Below are 24,530 nucleotides of genomic sequence, written 5' to 3'. Positions count from 1 at the left end.
TCACATTGTCAAGACCTGGAGCAAATCAGATAATAGGAGGGTTCTTGTAGTAAAGCATGTAGAAAATTGCCTGCCTGCAGTATCATCTGTCCATGAGCAGTTTTGCATTGTTTGTGCAATGAAGGGCAGCAGTCTTGTAAGAGAATTAATCGTTGTGAAATGGTCAACCACAGCTTCAAACAACAGCTGAAACATATTTTCCTTGTAGAGAAATAAGCCGCAAAGACAAGTAGAGCAAAACACATGCAAGCTGATTATTAATAACCAATTTAATTCAAAAAAAGTGCATTGCTTCTTTTTAACCAAGCACTGGGCAGCTGATCTGATCAAATGTTGAGGACCAGGTACTCGGCAGAGACATCAGTGGAGATAAGCAGCTCAGGGTCCAGCCAACCCAGCAGATGCAGCATCTGTGTTATCACTGGGAATGGGCCTAGGACATTTCCATGTACAGCTAATCTTCTTCCAAGGGCTATTCCCATTTTATATCATTGTATATAACCAACTCTGTGGGCAACCAATGGCAAGGAAGTAGGGCCTGGTCTGAGAAATGAAGAATCAATGCACTGGCTTTAGTCTTCCGCAGTGCCATCTATGATGTGCTTGAAGGAGAACGGAGAAAATTTGTACCCAGCTCCCACATAGAACTTGTTCTGGAACTCCACCCTGGGGAGGAAGCAGAGAGAGGCATGGGTGCTACTGGGGGTGGACAGCACCTGCATCAAGATGAGAGGCCAAAATATAGTGCCCGTGGAAAAAAGGAGGCTATGAGAGCTGGTGGCCTCCAAGAGAAGAATGCAGTCTCCTTCCAGAGCCAACTGGGAGACACAGGCAGCCCTGGGGAGCAACTCAGCACTCATTAGCTCTGACTTTCCTTAAGTCAGCCTGGAAATGCTCCTCATGAGACCAGCTGGCAGGACCTTGTATGCCTGCTAAACTTCTTGCAGCTCTGAAAGCTAGATAACCACATGCTGCAGTTGGGATCTCTGGTGTGAAAGCAGCACAATGCTGCCTAGCATACTTCTTGCCCTCCCTGCACAATAACAAGCAAATCCACCACAATTTGCTATGGCAGCCACAGATTGGGCTCATGAAGGACATCAAGTTTTGGTGGTGGCGAGGGAGGGTTTGTTACCTTGGCCTTGCTTGTTATCATGCAGGTCAAGGCAGTCTAGGAGGCACTGCTCATTGACTGGGAAAAGCTGAAGGCTTCCATTTACTATGTGTGCCCACCACCCTCACAGCCTCACAAGGATGGGTCACTCCACAGTGCAGCCTAGAAATGTAGCAGGGAGCTCTGACCTCCCTTCCAGGCAAGACTTCCCACTCTGTTGGTCAAAGTTGTCAAACACATACGACTCAAAATGGCACAGTCAGTGTGGCCACCGCTGTTCCTATAGCCCCATCCCTCCCAAGGAGAGCTTGGGGAAAATCTCCAGAGCAGAGCTCACAACCTACCAGTGCAGGCGCAAGGCATGCAGAAAGGCTGACAAACCCTCCATGACGAGTAGGATGGCTACCGTCAGCACTGCAAAAGCAGCAAAGATGATGAAGACAACAATGAGGCCTACCCAGCTGCTGTTGTTTAACCCATTGTGCATTACCATCGTCCAGAGAACTTCTGACAGTTCTGTGAAAGGAAATAACAAGAAAACAGTGCTGAGAAACAGCCATGGACAGACACAACACTCAGTGTGTTCCAATTTTCTCATCTACTTGAGCTGGCTTAAAATGTCAGCTCTGCTGAGAGTAGTTGTGCATGGCCTCCCCTTGATGAGAGGGGAAGGAAAATGCATGCAGGTTATTTTCCATTGCTTATCTTCACTGTGTTGGAAGACAAGTGTGCTGCTTTGGCTTGGCTTTATGTCACCAAGACCACACAAGCACACTACCAGATCCATTGTTACCCTGATACAATAAAGTCATCAATTTAATTTGCACGTCTTTAACATGGCAGCTGGGCTCTACGCAGAGACTTATAGAACTGCTTGCTGCTAAATCCCAGTGAAAGTGATCGATTGACATAGTCAATACATTTGCAGATGAGGTTTCAAGCTGTACTGATTGACGCCAGCAGACCCACAGGACACAGAGACAAATAATTCCCATTTGTTCCCCAGACCATTTCTCCTGGAGTGTCACAAAGAAGCTATGGTGGGGGGGGGAGGGGGAAATTGGTTGGTTTCACCCAAGCCAAGACAGGCTGTTTTAAATGTTTAGGTAGCCTGCATACTTGTTAAAGATTTTTTTTTTTTTTTTCTCCGTACACAATTGTAAATCAACATTCACATTACTGGCTTATCTGATGTGCTTGGCCATCAGAGATCATATTCCTAACCTAGTTACTCCAGTTACGCAGGATAGATTCAGGACCAAGAAATTTTTCTCTTCTGACACAGGCAAAGAAAGGACTTAGTCCAGCTCTTCTCCATCCACCAGTCCAGCCACCAGTCCAGCCTTGTTTTCCATTTCATCAGTCATTGCATGATGAGGTTCACAGGACATATCCAGACTATAAATTCAATAACCTGTTATTTTAGGTGACATGATGAGGGATCTCTTTGTAACTGATGCCCTCAGGAAAAATACTCCTTTCAATATCCCTTTGCAAGGCTGCAAAGGAATACAATGATTTTCCAGGCAGATTTCCGACAACACTTATGACTGCCCTTATCTCAGCTCTTTATCTGGTTTATTTTATTTAGATACCTGTCCTCCATGTGAAACTTATACATGTCAGCTTCTATTCAACTTTTACTAAGTTTATTTCTGTGCTAAGAACTACTGCTCACTCCATCAATCCATGGTGTATCCCCTCCCTTCCGTTTTGTCCTTCTATGTCTGTACCCAGCTCTTCTGGACAGGCACAACTCCTAGCGATAGGTAGTACAGCAATATTAAAAAGAAACATTTCACAAAAATTAGGGTAGTTGAAGTTCCAGCTGGAGGGAATTTCTAATGTTTGGGCATTTGTTTTTATCTTAATCAAGATAAAAGATATTGAAATGCAGCGCATTTTCCATGACATACAAGGTTCCACTATATGCTGCTGGGAAAAATCCTAGTGAAGATGGTAACATCCAAGAGTTTTTGAGCTGAAACTTTTCTTTTTCTTTTTCTAAACTAAATCAAAATATCTTTTACAAGTTTTTGACATTCATCTGCATTCCCTGAGGCTATGGCAAGTGCCTCCTGGAATGTGCACCAATTCTGCAATTACCTTTTTGCACAGGAGCACCCATTTGGGTTGCACCTCCTACACAGACACATGCCATGAGGACTCTTCCAGAAGTACAGCTAAGGAATAGCATGGGAAGTGGGCCCTGGCTAGGAAATGCAGTCAGGATATCCCTGACATGAGCTCCTGGGAATCACCACTAAAACAACAGATAAGTCCATCACAAAACACCCCGATTTATCTTAAGAAAAATACTATGAGAGGCAAACATCTACAAGGAGGACTCTGATTTAATGGGGAAAATCTCAGCAATAATCAAACACCACGAGAAGCAATGGTCAGCATGCAATTGCTGGTGAGGTAGCTAACAGGTTGTCACTCACGTGCATGGGCTAGGCTCAGCGCCCAGAGCCGCAGGTAGGACGCTGTGTTGGAAATGCAGCCAAGGCAATATTCAATGGTATGGATAGCTTGGTGGACAAATGTGTCTCCAAAGTTGAACTAAAACAGAAAACCAAACAATTTTTTTTTCTTACTTCAGTGTTTCCTGATTAATATTCCACCAAAGACTGTTCATATTCCTCCACTTCCCTACTATGTCTTGAGCAACAAAAAGATGTTATCCAAAGGAAAAGACTGCATTGAAACATGTCAGTTCTCTATGACCTTTCCTTACATTCTCCTTGGAAAAAATACAATTCTAGTGAAAAACAAATGTTCAGAAAACAGGTCATATTCCCCTTTTATAATTTCAAATCTGGAGTATGATGGGAACCCAATTGCCCCCAATCTTTGTGATTTCCAACAAAAGCAGAAATTCTTATATAAAGTAAGTGTTTCCAGGCTATCTGCATATTGGCATATGCCTCGTGGGAGATATCACTGAATAAGCATATCTTCTAAGACTGTGAAGATTCCCTTCTCATTCAGCCATATGCACACCCAATATTGTTGGTACTTCAAACTGTTACAAACACTTTTGTCACTTTTTCAGTGTTGCTGCATATTGCAGAAGCCCTTGACAGTATGTGCCAAAGAAAGATTTTTCTCCTTAGCCAACACTGCAGGCTGCCAGCTTTTAAGTGCTTCTTTGCAATTTAAAAGAAGGAAAAATTGCTGACTCTTGAGGAAGCCTTGACCTTCTCTGGGTGTGGAAGTGAAACAACTCCCTGGGGAAATGAAAGCTCAAGATCTGTAAGAATGCCTACCCTCACCAGACAAAACATAAGGAAAAATTTAAAGGAATTTTTTTACTATTAAAATTCAGAGCTTACTCTGTTTGGAAATACAAACTGTTGCAACAGAATGTCTTCATAGCTTGTTAAAAAGAAGGGCTGGCAACTCTGCAAAAACCTTCTGTTTGGCTTTGTGTCTTGTACTACTGCCTGAATAATTCCTTCTGTTTGCATTTTCTTACCTCTTCTTCATCATCCTCATGGCCACCACCACCATGGTCTGCTCGGGAAGCTTTCTTGGTGTGATTGGTCTCTGGGGCATCCACTTCATTTTCTCCCACAATGTTTCCTGGGTGAGCTTGAGACCGAATCTTTCAGAAACAAAACGTAATGTGACTTTTGTACCATGCTACAGCAGATCATGGCACAGAACTTCATCACTAACCTCTTGACAGGTAACGTGTGAAGAATTGTATCATGAATATGAAGACGATTTCAACAGCTGTCCATCGTCATAGACCGCAAAAAATGAATACTCCTACTGATTGGCTAGAAGCAGTAGTAAAAATTTCCATTCTAGAGCATTTTTCAACGATCCTAAACAATTTAGAGCTAGTTTCTTGTGTCACAATACACCTTTTTATAATCACAAATCAAAGAACCATCATTTTTGGTAAATGAGAAAATTGAGGCTTATTAAGGCTGATCATTTCAGTTATATGACTGCAAACCAAAGAGATTATCATCAAGTGAAAGGGAAAAGGAGCCTGACAGGGACAGATGACTTAAGGAAGGCCACAAAGATACTCAGATACAGTCAGAAGTACAGTGCGGATCTTCAGGTTCTTTTTGAACCAATGAAAACCTCATGTCAACCAATCTTCTCTCCATAATCATACAGAGCTCATCTAGAGGCCTGAACAACCTGATCTGAGCCTCATCTCAGAGATGATAGCATAACATAAGAATAGCCCTACATTATATGCCTATAATAGTCCTATTATACAGCATAAAAAATACTGACTTCACAGCTTCTGTCAGGTTCTGCTTTGTCATTCTTTATAGCTTCCAATGGGTTTCATGGGCAAAGTCTCATGATAACATCGTTTCCTACCGCAGCAGTAATCTTTGTTGCATCTGCTTTATCTTTGGATTATCTGAATGTCAGCAGAGAGAACAGACTGTTGCAAACTTATAAATCTGGGTAAATGCAAGATGTGATCAGACAGCTAACATATGAAAACCAGGAACAGAAATAGAGGGGCAGTACAGGAGGTGGGGAAAAGCTGTCAGATGTTGCTAGCATAAAAGCAGGAGCTGGAGCTAGCCATGTCAAGCTTTCATTGAAATCCCAGAAGAATGACAAAACAAGGAATTACAGTGCAGAGGCAAGGCTGCAAAGGTCTCCCAGGGACCTGCCTTTCAGTTATAGGTCAGAAGTGACTGAGTTGGAAAGGTCACATAGCGCAACTGGTATCTCTTTCTTCCAATAGAAACATCTGTGCCCTATAAAAGGTACTCCAGGCACTACCTCCCACTATAAAGAGAAGTAAATCCTGACAGACAAGTAAAGTCCTGTTAGCGTAATAAAGGAGAGAATTAATGAGCAACCAGGAAACTGCAGCTGCTGCAATTACATACTAAAGAGCTGGGTGAACCTCAGAGCCCAAGGGAAGGAGGGCTTTGTTAATGGGAAGGCAGTCACTCAGGGATAAAGCATTTATGAAAAGCTTTTAAATAAAGCCTTTTCTGTAAGAAGCGTTGGCCTCTCAGAAACCAAGTTTGTCAAAGATGCCCTGTTCCTAAAGAGCAGCCAATCTGGTTTGTGAGCTAGGCATGCAGGCCTTTGCCCTCTTGTTGGCTTTACTGGTCCTTCAATCCTTCTAAAACTCCTCTAGCTTTGGATATTACTTTTGAAAGATCTTGGCATCACTATTCTCTCAATAGAACATAGCCTTCTGAACAAAAGCTCCTGCTTCCTATTTAGATGGCTCTGTCAAATGTCCATTCTCTAAAACACTGTTTGAAACTTCTGGAGAAAGTCTGAGATCAGAATAAAGCAAAATTAGTTCACTGCAAACACTTCTGGAGGTTTGATGCCTCAGCTTTGCCTCTGCCACCCTGAACCCCCTTGCATGGCCCACATCTCTCACCATGCGTTGTGCTCTCTGGTGGTTGGCTCGGAGGATGAAAGGTTTAATTAGCAGCATCCAGGGAACAGCAATCAGAGCAAATATGACCAGAAAGCTCTGCACTTCTCTCTAAAAGAGCCAAAAATAGAAAAAGAAAATGTCATTTTTACTTCCTTCAGCCAACTGAATTGATGGTAAGAAACCTGAAACTATAAAATGTTTTTGTTTTACTCAGTGAATACAATCCTCAAATTGGTTGACTCTCCTCCACATATGATTATATGAAAATAAACGTATGCTTCTTAAAGCTCCAAAAAGTGCTGCCAGCTGGAGATGGTTGGAGAATTGGAGATGAAAAGCTTTCATGTTGAGAAGTGTAATTTGCCAAAACCCAATGTTACGTACTTGAACCTGGCTCTCCAATGGCCCAAGTGAATGTCCTAACCACTGGATGAGGTAATGAGTCTGCCTTGCTCTGATCAAAGCAGAAATGCTGCTGTAAGGGCCAAGCCATTCAAATCTTCCCCTGGAAAGCAGAGAATCCAGAATTTGCTTTCCATTTCCAACTCCAGAAGGGAATGAAATTCCCATAACTTATCTTTGATAACACATTGCCCCCAGTAGTATATCAGTAGAAGGTGTCCTTTGTTGCAGTGTGCCACCTCTATTTCTGTCCTAAAGTAAATGTTTGTACTCTAAAACCAAATCAACATGACACAAACCTACAACTTTTACATCTTTTTTTTAAAGATGGCTCAGCTCCCTGGTCACTTCATGGCTGGTTTCATACAATCTTTGCATTCTGACTATGCAAGGGAGTTATGAAGATAATGGGGGAAGGTGAAGGGTAGGTACATGAGAAAAAATATAGTTTTCACAGAAAGCTTTAGATTGTTCCAGAGTAAAATGCTATTTAATTATTTTTTTGAAAGCTGGGAAAACTTCTCTGCAGCCTTAAGGCAGTTATTAGGGACAAACTAGTTTTTTCTACAAGATCTGATTTGCCAGTAGCTCTATAACTGAGTTAAAGGTGAAGTGCCAAAGTGTGTAACCGAACAGATGTAAATGTATGTGTGACTGGAGGCAGCATGTGCTTGCAGATTTTTCATTGATGCTGCTGTTACAAATGCAAGCAACAAGAAAACTCCCTGTTTGGAACGAAAAGATGTAACTTTAAAAGAAGTTTTCTCACAGTGGAGGTTTTTTTTGACTTCTGTGTGTTGGTAGCTTGCGTGTAGGTGTGTGTGTGGTGGTGGTGGTGGGTGTTCTGTTTGTTGTTTTTTAAGTGAGCTCCACAGAGAAGATACATTTGAAAAAAAAGCTGCCACAAATCCTCAGGTTACTTCTAATTTTTAGCTGAAAACGCAGTTTTCAGATTTTCCAGAGGAGAAAAAAAGGAATAGATCATCAAGAAATGGAGTTTTATCTCCAAGACGTATTAAAACTCAATGACACTTCTGCAATAGTGAGCACTGACTGTCAATTCACCCTTTTTTTCTCCCAAAATATTTTAAATTGTATCATCATCCTAGCAAAATGACACTAACAATGAGGTTTACTCTGCAGCTCTGATAGCTCCACTCTCCTACCCGTCTACAGGGCCAACAAGAATACCAGAAGAACAAACTTCTCCTATGTAACTGGCCCTTGCAGTTGAGGTTCTGAGTATTTTCCCCATTTTTACACCCACCCTCCATACATTCACTGCAAATTCACAAGAAGGTGCAGTGGATTCAATCTTCTTGATGCAATACCTGGTGCAGATATAGTGGAGCATTAGAAGCATCACTGTAATTAAACAGAAACATATTGATGAAGTGGATGAGAATGCTTGGTGCGCTCTGTGATGAGTGGACATCAAAATGACACCATTTGAAAATAATCATGAAGACAAGGTAGCCAAAAAGACATATAATAAAGATCATCTCTGGAATGAACTGCAGGATAATGTTGATGTATTTCTTGAAGTAGCTGGAAAGAATAAGAAAAGATAGTTACAATTAATACAGTGACTATTAACATGAGGTTGCACCCAAGCATGACAAACTTGCTTGGTGTGTATACTATTTAGTCTTTGGAAAATCACATTAGAAACATACTACTATTACTAGCCGAGAAGAACTCTTTAATGGCAGTCCATATGAATGAAAGCCAGTATTTAAATACAAAAGCTTTTCTGTATTGATTACCTTAAGGTTGTTGTGCTTTCCCATTAGTGTCTGAACATCTCAAAAGATTAACACATCTAAATTAAAACTTATTATTTACAAAGCATCATAAGCTGAGGAAGGTCAGAAAACAAGGAGTAGAATCAATTCTGTGCAGTTCTCTCTCTCATCTTCAAACATCTATTCTTTCGGTCACTACAAATCTTCAGCCTATGGAGAATCTCTCAAGATAGTGGTTTCACTTCCTCCACTCTACCTCCAATTCTCAATTTTCTTGTAAAATACAAAGGGAGAGGAACAGACATGCACATACACATCCCAACCAAAGGCCCACTGAGTCAGGAGGAAGAGATGTACACACAGCGTGCAAGGGATCAGAGTACTCTGGATTAGACCTAAAGAATTTGTCTTTCAAGACGGAAATTACCAAAAGTGAAAGGTGTTGCATATTTTTAATGTAGTGCATTTTAATATTTCTGCAAAATCAAGAAGATGAAGGGAGAAAGTGAAAAAGACAATTTACTCAAGAGAATAATTACAATGTAATGGTCAATCCATCCATCTGGCCTTTGGACTTCACACTCTATAACAGCAGAGGTGTGAATGTCAGTACAAAGACTATGGGGGAAAGAGTGAAATTCAAATCAACAGATTGAGATATGAGGCTTTCTCTGAATGAGGGACAGCAGCAGTGGGCTTGGTGAAACAGACTTACATGTGGTTAAAGAGGCTGAGTATCACCCCAAAAATCATATGCACAATCCCAATCACAACTGACATCTTCATTTTGTAGGAGTTCAGAAAAGTCAACTTATTTGATGCAATGTTCCAGATCTTTGGGAAAAGGTGAAAAGAGACAGAAGAATAAAATTTTCAGGTTATTGTTCAGTAATAGATTTGTGGATGTCATTCCTTTAATTACATCAATTTACTCCTACCTGTACTAGTAAGAAATCAGAACAGAAATCTAGATGTTCTTTATAATGCATCTCACTCTGCCAAACTCCTCATCTAAAAGGTGTAATGTATAATTTAACAGAGGAAATATCAGGGAGATAAAATGATGTATTGACTTCATTTCATTCCTCCAGAAATTGATGCCAAGGCTGGTAACAGAACCCAGCCATTTTCAGTGTCATTCCTTGCTTCTCGGCTCAGGCATCACCACCAGTGAGAGAGGAAAGACATGAGAAGATTGCTCCTGTTGCTAGAGAAATTTGTTCAACATTCACCAGAGAAATAATAAGAACAAAGCATGTTCTACCTTTTTTTTGAAAACAAAAATGAAGCTCTTTCCAACTCACTGGCAACGGAGACCAGATTATTGCCTGCCTCTCTGTTGTTCCTCCCCACATTCAATGGTCCCAGCCTCTCAAACAAGCAGCAACCAAGGTTAAAAAGGACCTAGCCATGATTAACCTAAATTAAGTATGTGTCTGGGAAATGTACAGAAAATTCAGCTGCCTCTGACATGACTTCCTGAACTGCACTGCCTGCATCCTGGGCTGAGCTTCAGAGTTGAGTATGAAAAAGTTACAAGGTCAATTCCTCCATAAACCATGGGAAGCCCATGTTTCTTTGTGTGACCAACAGAAATGAGAGCACATCCAGCAGAGCAGAGGTTAATTGGCTAATATTAAGGTTGAAACAGGAAAGCCTGAGGTTACCAACCGCATTTTAGTATGTAGTAAAGAGAGAAGAGCAAGAAAAGGAAAATAGGAGAAACAACCACGTTTTCAAGGCCAATTTGGATGGGACCTGGGCAGCCTAATCTGGTGGGTGGCAGCCCTGCCCATGACAGGGGGTTGGAACTGGATGTGCTTTAATGCCCCTTCCAACCAAAGCCATTCTATGGTTCCACATCCTTGAATGCTAAAGAAAAGCATCACTAGTACTGCATAAATAGGCAAAGAGCAAGAAGAGAAGAACATGGCTTCAGGAGAGAGAGCAGGGAGCTACAGATGTACCTAATGTATAGAAACAAGAATGAAATACAAATTATCTTAGAGCAATTTAATTTAATTACTGGATCTATTCCAAATGGGTATGGATTTCCAGAGTAGACCCCTGGGACTGCTGGATCCAACTGCAACACAGTGTTGTCGAGAAGCACTTCCTTACTACAAGAGAAAAGTGAAATAAGTTTTGCAGCTTAATTTCACCATATAAACCAATAGTATATTTACATGTGATGTGCTGAGAACTACCACACTACACCTCCTACCAGCTCCAATATTTCTCTGAACTGTTACCCTGAGTTTGTGTGCACATCTGTGCAGAATTGGGTCCTACACAATGACAGTCTTCTACCACCCTGAAAATTCTCTATGCACAAGCCCTGGACATCAGTGTCTGAACAAGAAGACTTGTTCCCAAGGACTCTGCCTTTCCATTTTAATGGTGAGTTTATCTGCATGTATCAGACAAATTCTCTGATTCACTGTCACTGTCTTTCCTTTCAAGCTTGTGTGCTCCATTTGGTGTCTTTTCACTTCTTTCCCACTTTTTAGCCACTTACTTCCAAGTGTTGTTTTTAAACATGGGGATAATGTGCCAGGAAGAGCCAAAGATGTTGAATGATTTGGAAAAGCAGTCATTGTAGATGAAGCCAGTATACATGGAAAATATGCCCATGAGCAGGATCAGATAGCGCCCACTGAAAAAAGTGTTCCAGATCTGCAGGGGAAGAAGGCAGCAGTGGTAAACATACACCTGTTGGACACTCCTTTTATTAAATGAAACAATTAGCCTTTTCCCAGGCTAATAGGGTCCATCAGCTTGCTGGTACTTGCCTCATTATTGCTCTTCTGGGCCAGAAGGCTCTCCTCGTTAATGACCATCCACAGCGCAAAGCCCAGCATGACAGCACCATGACCACAGTCCCCAAACATCACCGCAAACAAGAAGGGGAAAGTAATGATAGTGTAAGGAGCTGCAGAAAGGAAAACATCAGAAGCTCAGCTCCTCCTAAACAAGAGGAACTCAGCAGAGAAGCAGCTCACCCCACTGAGCCATTCTGCACAGCTGTTGTCCTTAAGAAATCCTTGATCTCTCCTCTACTCGCCAGACAACCACATCTACTGCAGAACTAGTTTTGCCACTAGGAAGATTTCAACTCCACCTTCCATGCAGTTTTAGCCTTCATTCTGGCCCACCATTAAAAAAAAAAAAAGGCATAATGTTGCATCCTTTGTAACAGAAAAATGCATTTGAAGCTTAGTTTCATGTTTCTCAGTCTTCTGGGCTTAAACAGACTGAGTTTATCCCATTCACTCCCACAGATTCTCCTATCTTCATTCTCTGTGGTTTCCTTGGAATTCTCTACAGCTGTTGCACACTTTTCTCAGGTGCTTTTGGCTTCTTTGCCTCAACACAATAAGCTCAATTCATTTTCTTGTGAGCTTACTCTTTTCCTTAGGGCTGCTACCTCCATCTTATATTTGTACCATTCATTATTCCTACTGCAAGACATCACCGGAGACTGAGGGGCCAAATTCTATACGTAAGAAAATCCATGCTTGCACACGAGGCAGTACCAGTTTTTGCCAGTGAAAAATACTGTCCACATTTCTCATTGCGTTTTAGCCTGGTGACAGAATTCAAAGACTTCACTTTGGCTTTGGCAAGCCTGGCACAGGTTGCCAAGTGTTTCTCACCTGGGTTCATCTCCCTGTAATTGCCCACACCATACGCATCCACGATGTTCTGAAATCCAGCTGTGAACTTGTTAGTCCTGTTGAAGGTGGGTGGTGCCATCCTAGTGTGTATGGTTGTCAGGATTGGGGTGATGGTAGAGCCACTTCTCTCCTGCAAACCCAGTGACAAGGGTAAGCACGGTAAGGGTGACTACCAGGGAGGAATTGATCTTGCAGCACTAAAGCCTTTGTTCAGACATGAACAGGCAGCAACATGAATGCTGGACTCAAGAGTGTTATATCTTAACCCTTTTTCTCATATCCAGATTTTCCCATTTTCTACGCTATTGATTTGTTCAGGGGAAGCTGTCAGCACTGCTGGCTTCTGTGGGTCGATCAGAAAACTACCAAGATTTAGTGCTGACCTTAAATTCCCTGAGGCTAAGCAATCATGCAATAACCTCAACTTTAATTAAAGAACAGAAAAAAATAATTAAAAAACAATTTAAAAAACAAAAAACAAAAAACAAAAAAAAACACAGAAAATGGAGTCAGCATCACAGTAGCAGACAGAAGCCTGAACATATGCTTAACATATGAGCAACATGGTTTGGGTGAGAGCACTTGTCTCTTACCATTCCCTGATGGAGAGCTCTTTTTATCCTGCCAGCATCAGCTACTGGGAACCAGATCTCTGCAATGACACACTGCTGAGTGACGTCAATGTTACAGCAATTCAGGATGTGGTAGATGGCCTTGATTTTCTTTACCTTGATCTCCCAGGACCACACGTTGGCTGCTGCCTCGTGCAGCAGCCGCTGGCGGTGGGACTCAGTTTGGGTTATCACCTGTAACACAGCACAGGCAGTGCTCAAGATGGGAAGCAGCAGGTAGTATGGTCTACTGTGTTGCAAACACTTACTGTGTTTAAATCCTCAATCCTTGTGTTCACTCCATCAAGCATTTCTCGGCGCTCAGTGGCAGACTCTGGACAGGGGTACACTGTGGCACGAAATCTAGCCAAGGGAAGAGAGACAACAGAAAAAACATTTGTCTCATTATCTCTCTCAGTTGCTACAAGGTATGGGGTATTACACAGCAGTGCTCAGCACTAACATCTCCCTAATAACCACAGTAAGGATAGAATCATAGAATTGTCAGAGTTGGAAGGGACCATTACAGGTTATCTAGTCTGACTCCCCTGCAATGAACAGGGACACCTGCAGTTAGATCAGGTGCTCAGAGCCCCTCCAGTCTGACCTTGGGTGTTTCCAGGGAGCATCCACCACCTCACTGGGCAGTTCCAGTAAAAAACTCACACCTTAAATCCAGTCTAAATCTCCCCTCTTTTAGTTTGAAACCATTTCCCCCTGTCTTATCACAACAGACCTGCTAAAGAGTCAGTTCTTACAACCCTCTGGATACTGAAAGGATGCCCTGCTTAAGTCCGGGGAAGTTTCTTGGCCTACAAGGAGGAACAAGAACATAACCCAGGCAGAAGCAGCCCTGTTAACAGGGCAGCCAGCAGATGTCCCTCTTGCACTGAGGCTGAAACAATCCCGTGTCAATGCCTTGCACTACCCTCCCGCAGCCACTGGGGGAAAGCAGCGCCAAACTACTGTTTCACAGCAAGCAAACGCCCTTCGTGTGTGCAGTCTGTGTGAGTAAATAACGCTGTGTGTGCAGGATAAAACAAAAGGAAGATGGCCATGCGGCTGGCTCTTGACTCCCGGTCTGTCTGTATCGCCAGACGGCTTGCGAGGATAGGTGCTTCTGTAAGCTTATCTCCAAGACCGTATTGAGGAGATGCAGCTGGTTAGTTTAGTGTGGTATAAGGACTGATGTGGGCTCCCTTTGTGTGAGTGAAGTCTTGTAACCATGCAGGTGTTGTGTACTACTTCACCTATAGTATGCAACACGAACACCCCTAGTATACTAATGTAAGAGCACTGCAGTCCTGCAGTGGGGCTGTGCTGAGGGAGGGTCACAAAAGGCAGCCTTTGTGCAAGTGTGGAAAATGGAAAGAGAGAGAACAGGATCACTGGGGTTACCTCTGTTAAGGAGAGAAAAACATGCACACTCTTTGTACAGAGATGCATCACTTCTGGCTTCATCTGATAACAGAATACATCATCACCTGCTCCCCGAGATCAGTTCCAGCACACACACAAGTGAGGACAGGAGCAAATTGAACAAAATGCAAAGCAGTTTCCTAGAGATCAGCCCAGAGCTGCATGCAATGTCAGCACACGCTCTTTTGCTCAACTTCCAGGACTGAAGCTCTGCTCACCCAACAGCTGGCACTCCTTTCCAAAGGTTACTCACCCTACTAATTATTCCCATCTTTTCATTCTTCGCAGCTCTTAGTTCGTCTTTAATAAGGATTTTTAATCAAACTTGAAAGCTTATTCCTCTGTGCTGTGGATTTCCCCCATTCCCAATAATGTTACTGCAGCAGTGTTGCTTTGATCTTTTAACAGCCATTTTGCATACCGAGTATCAGGTTTGCCCTAATGGCACAGACATCTCTGAAAGCTCCTGCAGAATTCAGCAGGGAATCCTCACACTGATAAATCCAGTTTAGTATTCACACGAGCACTGAGGCAGCCTCAAGAAAAGGAGGAAAAGAAAATTTCTTAAATTTTCCTCCTCCCTGCTCCTCTAGACCTTCCACTAATAAATCTGTGCACGGACTTAATGCTCGTGAAATTGGCAGACTAATGTTACCAATTAGAGTCAAGCAGACACTACAGGCGTAACCTGAGGCACACTGCTCTGCAAACAAATCTTAGCCTGCCTTCAGGAGACTGGCTTCTATCAGTCCTGTGATTTTTGCAGTGTTTACTTGTCTTGAATGGTGACTTAGTGCTAAGCAGAAATGTCCTGCAGAGGTTGGAATGACACAGCCTTCTGTTTTAGGTATTATTAACCCTGCCTTAAAGATGAGCCAGACCAAAATGTCTCAACCTGTGTACCAGGCTGAGGTCACGGAGCAGAAATGGAGAGGCATGGGATAGATACAGTTAAAAAGCTTAAACTTAGCAAGACATATATACAGGCATATTAGCAAGCAAAGAAAAATTGAAAAATAGGAAGGAAAGGCATAAAGGAGGATTTCAAGTGTAGCCTGATTAGCTGGCAATAAATGAAAACCTGCATGCTAGCACTGCAAAGGGCATCCTGTGAATTTGTTTTCATAGAATCATAGAATCACAGAATATCCCAACTCGGAAGGGTCCCATAAGGATCATCGTGTCCAACCCCTGACTCCACACGGCACCACCCAAAAATCAGACCCTATGTCTGAAGCATTGTTCTAGTGCTCCTTGAACTCTGGCAGCTCAGGGCTGTGCCTGGGCAACCTGTTCCATGCCCACCACCACTGGTGCAGAACCTTTCCGTGACATCTAACCTGAACTTCTCCCATTTCCTTGATAGAACCTCCCTTGTCTTAGGGGTGTATGTTTCCTTTCAGTTACAAAAGCTGAGAGAAACTGGTCTAAGTTCCTTTCTGTGAAGCTACCACCACATCCACACCACCAGCTCATGACAGCAAGTTGGCACGTTGTGGCCAAGTTGTGCAAGGATCTGCCCAAGCTGCCAGCACCCTGCTGCGGAGCGCTGTGCTTCCCATTTGGAAGATTCTGGGTTCAATCAGCAACAAAAATGCTGACAGGCATCACATGGCCTGCTCTTAAAGACAACGGGTAGCAGACTGATTCTGCACGGAGGGGAAGGCAAAACTCCCTCCTTTTCTGAGGCTCAGGATCAGATAGGAGGGGCTGAGTCTCCCTGAACTCTCTAGGCCCCTATGGCTGCTTTTCACAGAGAGACACTCATCTGAGGAGGATGTGAGACTGATTTGGAGTGAAGTCAGTGCTCCTGATGTTATGACTGAACCCAGAAGGCAAGGAAAGGCCTTCCTGAGGGCACAAGCTGGGCAAGAGCAATTGTTGGCTCCTTCCCCTTGAGCTTCTGCAGGCTGTAGGCACTTGGCTGCCCTGCTAGGACTTGGGGTTATGCCTCGGATGGATTCGGTGACAGCTGACAGATCCCCTCATCAAATCTGATTTACGCTGCAACAAAGCCCATCACTCACCAGTGTTATGAAAGAGTAACAAAATATTCAACCTGAATTATCTTTTCAAGACGCTCAACGGGGTGGAAACAAGTCAAGCTGTATGAAACTTTCATTTCTCTTCTGGGCTCTGTCTCTGATTACATGGATATTGCCCAGAGGTCTTGGAAAGTGGGGGGGTTGAGTAAACTACAGCATCATCTTTTCATGCTGAAAGACAGGAAGGTTTGAGAACAGCCTGGGGATTAGCACATTCTGAGTGCCTGGGCTGCTACTGCTCCTGGTTTTCAGGGTAAGGATGCTGAGTATTTCTTAAAAAGCAGTCCCCTTTAAGATGTCCCAAGTTAAGAACCTCACAATCAAAGTTCCTACTATCTGTCTCTAAGTCACCTTGGAAAATTTAGAATTTCAATTTCCAAGCGTCAAGGTGATGTATATCTCTTCGGATTAGGAGCAGCAGAAGAGAGAAGCAGGATGGAGCTCGGTGGCTCTGCTGACAGCTCCCAGCCCTGCCAACCCACACCAACCAGCAAACACCTCCGTGAGAGTCCTGCCCAGCTGCTCGCCGGCTGCTTACCCATCACAAATCTTCTTGATTTTTTGTTTGAGCTGCTCTCCCTGATAGAAGATAATGAACACATTCTTTTTCACCTCTTCTCTCTGCAATGCAATTCAAGCAGAATTTAAAGCACTCGCGGCAAAGGATCAGGTGCAGAGAAGGTGCTGTTTCCCTAAGGCTGCCTCTTCAGTTAATTCTTTTCCCCCAGCCCTAGTTTTCCAGCAGCAGATGCTGCTCCAGGGGACAGGCAAGGAGCAGAGAGGCAGGGACAGGAGGTCTGGGGCACAGGACTCACCCTCAAGCCACTGAGGGAGTTGACTCTCTGTGGCCATAGCCCACTGTCCCAGTGGTCCCCATAACACAGCCACCCCACTAGGACTCACCTTAGCCAGGCAGGGCAGAGAAACCACCTCAGTGATGGCAAAAGTGGAAAGTGACAGCAAGTAAACCTTTTCTCACCCTCAGGCTCTCCTGCCTTTCCTCTACAGGCTGCCCTCAAACACTGCAGCACAGCCAGGGCACCGTTTCGGTTTCTGCAGGCCACAGGCATGCACAGAGGCAGGGAGAAGCAGAAGCAAGTGGGTACCCACCGTGACAGGGTCCTCCAGGGGGGTATCCATCTCGGTGTACCTCAGATAGATGTTTCCCCTACAGGCTCGCCACAGCAGACGCTCGAAGGGTATCATCCTTTCCCTCTTTATAACCCCTGCTGTGAATCTGAACAGAGTTAAAAGATAGATAAATAAATTACAAGCTCATCCTGAGACTTCAGTGACCTGTAGCATCTTCAGGTTTGCAATCTCTTTCTTTCTAGTCTGTGATAGCAGCGCGGTGTGGGTGGGAGGCCTGATCCAGAGGGGCTGTCACCAATACACACCCCAGCTTGGCAGCTGCAGCAGAAGGGGTGGTCCTCAGCTCCAGCAGACCAGATGTGTCTTCACTGAAGAAATCGTCTGGCAGATTGGTTTCTGCCTGGAAAACATCAGTTTTATAAGCAAGTCTAAGTTCGCTATTTGAAAACTATACTCATATCTTTCTCTTGACATGTTGTTGGGCTTTTTTTCCCCACACAAAATCTTTCACAAAGATTCAGAGCAAAAGAAAGAAAAAAAGAAGTAAAATACATCTCAGAAATGGAAAGCAGAAACCTCATCTGAGAACCAAATTCTTGAGCCCCAGTGAATCACAGAGAGATGCGGACTCCAAAGTGACTGAGATATTTTTGCAAATGTGTGTAGGTTGCTCCAAAACTAATGCCTCCTATTTTATTATTTTGGCCCACAACATTAGAGATGGGTGTTTGGTGGGATGGCAGTCGATGCCAAACCTTCCCACCAATATTCCATTACATTTTGTTGCTGTGTGACAGACAGCAGCAGAGGGGCATTCTGACAAAATGATATCTGACACAGAAATGCTTATGAAGTAAAGTTATGTCACTGAATTTCTCCAAGTGGAAAAAATGGCACCCACTGATACTTGCTGAACATTTATGGAGACCAAACAGTGGATGTGGACACAGTGAGGCAGTGGGTGGTGCACTTCAGCAGTGGTGGCAGTGATGGCAGTGACAGTGGGCCACCTCTGCTGGTACAGATTTTTACAAGTGCACCACAGGCTTTTTGTCATAGACAGTGAAAATGTGTAGCTAGTGCCTGTGTTGAAAAATAGTGTTTTGTAGCTGAGAATTTGCTCTATCAAATAATGTTATTGTGCTCTTTGTATCCGTTTATTTCCACAGAAATAAATAGGAGGCATTACTTTCAGAACAACCTACATATCTCACTGACTTGTGGTAAAGGTCACTCTGATTTGCTTAAGAGCTGAAAACAGCAACACAGAACATATCAAAGTATCCACATTTTTAGGAATCTTCCACATCTCTATGGGAAGAGAGAAGAGGTCTCTCACCTCAAAGAAGTCCTGGGTTTTCTTCAGCAGATGCTTGAGTTCCATCAGCTCAAGGAAGTTCTGCTTCAGAGTTTGCTGATTCTGGTTGGCTTCCAGGAGCTCAGCCTCAAGTTTCTCCAGCACTGTCTGTTTAGGAGCCAAGAGCATCCAGAAAAAACTCAGGAGCAGCCCAGTGTACCTTTACTGGGCTGATATGAAATCTTGAACAATAGTTTGTTGTTTCTTTTTCTTTTTTTTTCTTTTTTTTTCTTTCTTTTTTTTCTTTTTCTTTTTTTTTTTTTTTTCCCAACAAGGGAATATAGAACTATTCATTGAGCCTTTTTAGTAAGCACTCAATTTGCAGAAAAGTACTCATTATGGTCAATACCTCATTTTCCCATTGCCACATTCCCTGTTGTATGCTTTGTCCTGTTCAGGCACTAAAGTCAGAATTCACCCTCTCAAAGCACAGGCAGGTAAGTGAGTAGGTGTACCTCCATATCAATCATTTCCCGAGGCAGGGGGGTCTCTGGGTACGTCTCTAGTTTGACTATCTCCACAACATCTTCCATTTCATTTTCCAGAAAACCTGCAAGGAGAGGACACATAAGTCTTGATACGGAGTCATTGTTGCTTCATCATCCTGCTCATCAGCTGCTGCTAAACCCACTATCAGGACCACATCACGACGCTGCTTGTGTGTTAAAGATTTTTCCCCAGGTTGAAGCATAGCACAGTGGTAGGAGACATGTTGCCTGGACTGAGCCTTCTGCCCAGCCTCAGATTATGATTGTGATTTTACACATGCTAATTTTCCTCCTTTCAGTTTCGTTAACTGTTTTCAAAACAGGGGCAAAAAATTTATAGCCCATGTGGCGGTGAAGTGTTAATTAGCTGATGCAGGAAAAACACTTTCAGGGTCTTGGATGAAAATACCACCATTTTGCCTCTAGTCCTGCTTCACGGTGTGTGAGCACTTAACACAGACATAAATCCCACACTGCCAGTTGCTGGAGGGCTGGCTGCCTTTGACAAGCGTTTACTTACGGAGGATCCTCTCCAAGGATTCACACCTTCTCACTTCATTCACAAACTTTCTCTGGAAGCTGTTCACGTTTGCATTCAGCTGAAGACAGGAGGGAAAAGAGGCCTGAGGGTGAAGGCTGAGCAACACCATACTCATTTTAAACATCAGCAGAGAACAAATGCCTTTGGTGCAAGGGGATGTCGTACCGGCTCCTAATGGCAGGGCAATACCATGCTATTTCTGTGTATTAGGGCATCGTGTCTTTACCAGTCTAGTGGGCTCTCATAGAGAGCTCCCCATTCTCTGCTGGTGGAAGGTGCTGTCCTAAAGGGTGTGCAGAGGGTTTGCAGTTCACTGGGTGGGGACTCAGAGATGGGTGCTATCTCATAGAATCAGAGAATCCATAGGGTTGGAAAAGACCTCCAAGATCATCCAGTCCAAATGTCAACCCATCACCAGCATGGCACCTGGCTTTCTGATCATCTGTGTGTGTTCCTGGTCTCCCCATGGGCTCTTTCACTACTCTGCAGGGTTGACATTCATCACCTATTTCCCCAAGTGCACATCCTGGAGAACATCTCCAGCAACCCAGTCTGCCTACCAGGCACCACTCACATCTCTGAACTGGACCAGGCCCAGGTCTCCAAGCTCAGCCACGCAGCAGTAGGCAGCCTCCACTTGCAGGAAGAGCTGCATCAGGCTCATCTCCTCGCTCCGAAAGACAGAAGCCATTTTGGCTGGCCTCCTCTTGCCCAAATGTCCACGGGGGCCTCAACAGCTGTGTGGTCTTCCTCACCCAGGGAGGTACTGAAGGTGCCGAGTGCTGTGGGAACATTGGGATCACTGAATCATAGAATGGTTTGGATTGGAAGAGACCTCAAAGATCATCTAGTTGCAACCCCTCTGCCGCAGGTAAGTTATCAACCACTAAATCAGGCATTAGGTCAGGTTACTCAGGGCCCCACCCAGCCTGGCTTTGAACATCTCCAGGGATGGGGCATCCACAGCTTCTCAGGGCTGGAGGCTAACACAATGCTGCCCATCACATCTTTCATAAAGGTTTCTTCTACTGCTGAAAGCAGGAGACTCCTCAGGCACACAAGGCTGCATCCTACCAGTCAGGGGGATGGATAACAAGGTGTTGTATGCAGCACAGAGGAGGGGAGACACCAGTCTTCTAAAGCAGGTAACAATCAAATATTGGGCCTTGCTTTCTGCTGGGCCAAAGATGCTTCAGACCGCTGCACTCAGACCCTTGTGAAGGGTTCAGATTCTCTTTGTCTTCCACAATGCAGAGCAAAAGACACTTTAGTGTCACCTCACAGTTATACTGCAATTAGAAAGATGCCAGACTGGTTTCTGTCACTGGCACTGGTGGTGTGAACATAGCATTGCAAAAATGTCTGGAGCATGTTATATGGGAATGGGGAGGATCATTTTATTTAAATTAAAACAAACTTTAAGATTGAAAAAACGTTTTCTCCCCAAAACATGACTGTTTTCAAAATGAGAAAAACAACATACCATGCATTTCATATTAGTTCCTTTCTCCTGTATGCTTCCCATTATTTAACTCAGGAAGCTTGAACATACATACTGATTTACTTGCACAAACACAGTAATTATTATTGCCCAAAGAAAAACATGAAAGTAGCTACATTTCATGCATGCATTTAATTTTGAGAATTCAGTAGCAAACATACATCTTTTAAACTGCAAACAAAAATCCCTATATAACCTCACTTCTCCTTGTTAACAGGGATGGAAAGCCAAGTCACCTCAACCTCTCTTTCAATCTTATTTTCCTACAGTTTTGTGTGGGTTATAATTATGGTGGTTTTTTTTTTTTTTATAATGCAGGAAGGTCTCCTCTTAAATATGCTAAAAGCATTTTGTAGGGTGTTAGAGGCTGTTTAAGAGGAGCACCATAGTCACTAGTTCGTGTTTGCTCGACTGCCCTGTGAGTTTTCCTTGTTTTACTCTGTTCATTCACTACATGATTTAAGATGCTGAAAATACGGTATACAGAACAGTTAAAATAAAACTTGTCTTGTGACAGCTGCAGTGGGTCAAGTAAGGATATAACCATTGAAAATGTCTGGGCATTTCCAACAAAATGTAATTTTCACAGGAGAAAGACCCCAAAGCTGCACCTACACCTTCACTTCCCACTCAAAAAAGGTCAAAAATTCCCTAGTTCTGATTTTTGAGAAATTGTAAAGATCAAAACGTCCCCACCTTAACTTTTTTAGGCTGAAAAGCATGAAGAAAGTATAACTTAAAGCAGTATGTTGTTCTAAATGGCTGTTAACTTCTATTGAGAAAACGTTAAATCTTTAGAATTGAACTACCAAAACTCAAACAGATATCTGAAATGTTTTAGTTCAAGCTGCTTCTCCGCTGTGACCAGTCAAGGAAAGGTCCCAAGGCTCACCCCTCTTGATTTGGAATGAAAGAGGAAAATAAGAAGAGAATGCTCTTTTCATCCAGAAAGCCTATTTCCTCCAATTTGGAGGACGGCAGAGCGCCCTCCCTCCACCCTGTGGGTGCAGGCAGGGAGCTTTCCAAAGAGCCTCTCTCAGATATGCCTCTCTCATCGTTCCCCACCCCAACTGCTTTTTGCATTGGAGAAATAACAGTTAACAGAAAGTCACTCACGCTTCCTCCGCTCTCTGTTTTCCAGCAGTGTTACGGGGCATGAACGCACTCCAGGCTGCGGGCACGCTGCTGTGTGGCTTGCAGGTGCTGCACTGCACTCCTGTCCCCGTGTCCTGTGGATGGCTGTGGCCACTGGGCTCAGCTGGGAGCAGCAGGTTGTTCCTGCTGAGCTCTGCGCTGGTCTGGACCAGAGAGGGGAAGGTTTCTCACGGCCCGGGGTGGCCCAGACCTGGTGCTTTCTGGCTGGGTCCCCACCTCCCCATGATGCGGTGGTGTGTTGGAACTAACAACACGCGGTGCCTGAAAATGAGCCAGAGCCTTTGAAACCTGCTGCACACCGGGATCTATCGACCAGTAACAGGTCATTTGCAGTGCTGGGCGCAGCGTCTGCAATCAGGGAGGCGGAAAACTGCTGTGCTGTTTCTTGCTGTGTTTCCTCAAAGGAAGAGGGGAAAACAGGTGCAAGGGGCTGTGCCAGAAGTGCTCTATTAGAGGCAGTAAGGAGAGAAGGAACACAATTCTCACTGCTGGGAATAATGAGTGCTGCACGCAGGAGAAAGGTGGCTTTGCAGCCCTTCTCCTGCTCTGGATAGAAGAGTTGCTCTTCCCAAACCAGTGGCACAGCTCCCACTGAGGGCAGAGGAGAAAAGGCTACATCCCAATAAATAAGTGTGGCTGTGTCACTGCTGAGTACAACATCCATAGGGAGTCCTGCTCAAAGGAAATGCATGGCTATGCCCAAGTTGCAAAGTGTCCCTTAAAGCAGTGTTTTCTCTCAGCCAGGCTTTTATAGTTTCCCAGCAGCCCTGACACAAGCAGGGTACAGTGTGTCCAAGGGAACAATTCCGCTGGCTGGGAACAATAGCCAGTTTTCTAACACAGAGCTTTCCATTCCAAAGTAGCAAGGAGTGGCTCCTGCCCACTAGGCCAGCTGCTGGGAGAGGGCCCGTGCTGCTTTCCAAAACATGCTGCCTCAAGCTGAGTGACCCAAAATGAACATATAAAACCCATAAGAGCAAGCTGTACTACCCTGGCCACGTGATCCGGCCGGCTGAGCAGCAAGAGAACACAGGGCACAGGGATAAGGCTCTCTCTCCTGCCCTTTTCCCCCTCTTTGCATGCAGAGGAGAGCAGCAGAAAGCATCTCCTATTTCATGCCTTTGGCACTGAGAAGTATGAACATTATTTGATAATAATCTCATTATCAGAGACCACATTATCGCCACTGGCAGCAGGCAAAGCAGCGGATGCCGGTCAGAGGCACACAAGAGCCGGGGGAGGCTCCGGCCCCAGCAGTGGGCTTGTTGCCTTTCCTGGCTGCCAGGCTGGCTGAAGGCAGCTGCTCTTGGGACAGTATGGGGGCACAGCGGGGCCATGGGCTCAGCATTTATCTGATAGCAACAGCAGCCAGGGCTGAGAAGCACAAAGGGTACAGCTGTGCAAGTTGCTGCGGTTGTTTTTCTGTGTGCATACAGAAAGCAGATCCCCTTCTTTTATTTAAAGAATAAAAATCTGGTGGTTTGGACATTTTTCCCCTCATTTGTCCGGTTCCATCATTTAACACGGCTGTTCACAAATAGTTTTAGCTGAGATAGCCATTCTTCATGTCAGTAAAGACGGTAACCAGAACAACTCTCTCTCAAATAGACACAGTATTGGCATTGGATTCATCTGTTTAAGGTTACAAGCCCTTTGAAGCCATGTTTTGAAGGCTTTATGAAGACCACTAGGTGAGAGCTCAGCCCACAGTACCATGCCCACCCAGAAGACATCTTTTGTAGAGCTGTGCCTGGAGATTGTGCTGCCTATGAAGCAAGCATGAAAGATATATCTGCACATACCACCAAGTCTACTCTTTGACTGATTGTACCATGATCCCTTCCATAGGTTGAGAATTGTCAGCTGGGAAGTGTCAACCAGCCCCCAACTCCAGTATGTAAAGCTAAGGGAGATCCCTTATAGGCTATAGTGGGGATGTCATAATTTTCAGCTGCCAGGAGAATTTCATGCAGCTGTAGGTGTCTCCAGGG

General features: G+C 44.1%; 1 protein-coding gene across 1 annotated transcript; it reads right to left on the bottom strand.

Moving 5' to 3' along the window:
- Positions 1-541: 541 nt before the first annotated feature.
- Positions 542-22,917, bottom strand: ATP6V0A4 (ATPase H+ transporting V0 subunit a4). The gene is made up of 21 exons (XM_031589773.2): positions 22,501-22,917; positions 20,458-20,665; positions 19,863-19,941; positions 19,310-19,404; positions 18,837-18,962; positions 17,803-17,897; positions 17,516-17,642; positions 16,944-17,026; positions 13,211-13,304; positions 12,924-13,136; positions 12,310-12,460; positions 11,446-11,585; positions 11,172-11,329; positions 10,680-10,773; positions 9,369-9,487; positions 8,240-8,456; positions 6,507-6,614; positions 4,596-4,724; positions 3,562-3,679; positions 1,459-1,630; positions 542-666 (listed from the first exon to the last, which is right to left on the bottom strand). The coding sequence occupies exons 2-21, from the start codon at positions 20,572-20,574 to the stop codon at positions 573-575; spliced, it is 2,529 nt and encodes an 842-aa protein (XP_031445633.2). The 5' UTR covers positions 20,575-20,665; positions 22,501-22,917; the 3' UTR covers positions 542-572.
- Between the last annotated feature and the right edge of the window lie 1,613 nt (positions 22,918-24,530).

This window comes from Phasianus colchicus, chromosome 1 (genome assembly GCF_987193195.1).
Source record: "Phasianus colchicus chromosome 1, bPhaCol1.hap1.1, whole genome shotgun sequence".
Classification (NCBI taxonomy): domain Eukaryota; kingdom Metazoa; phylum Chordata; class Aves; order Galliformes; family Phasianidae; genus Phasianus; species Phasianus colchicus.
Note: the sequence above shows the minus strand (reverse complement) of the source record. Positions and strands in the feature narration are given on the sequence as shown.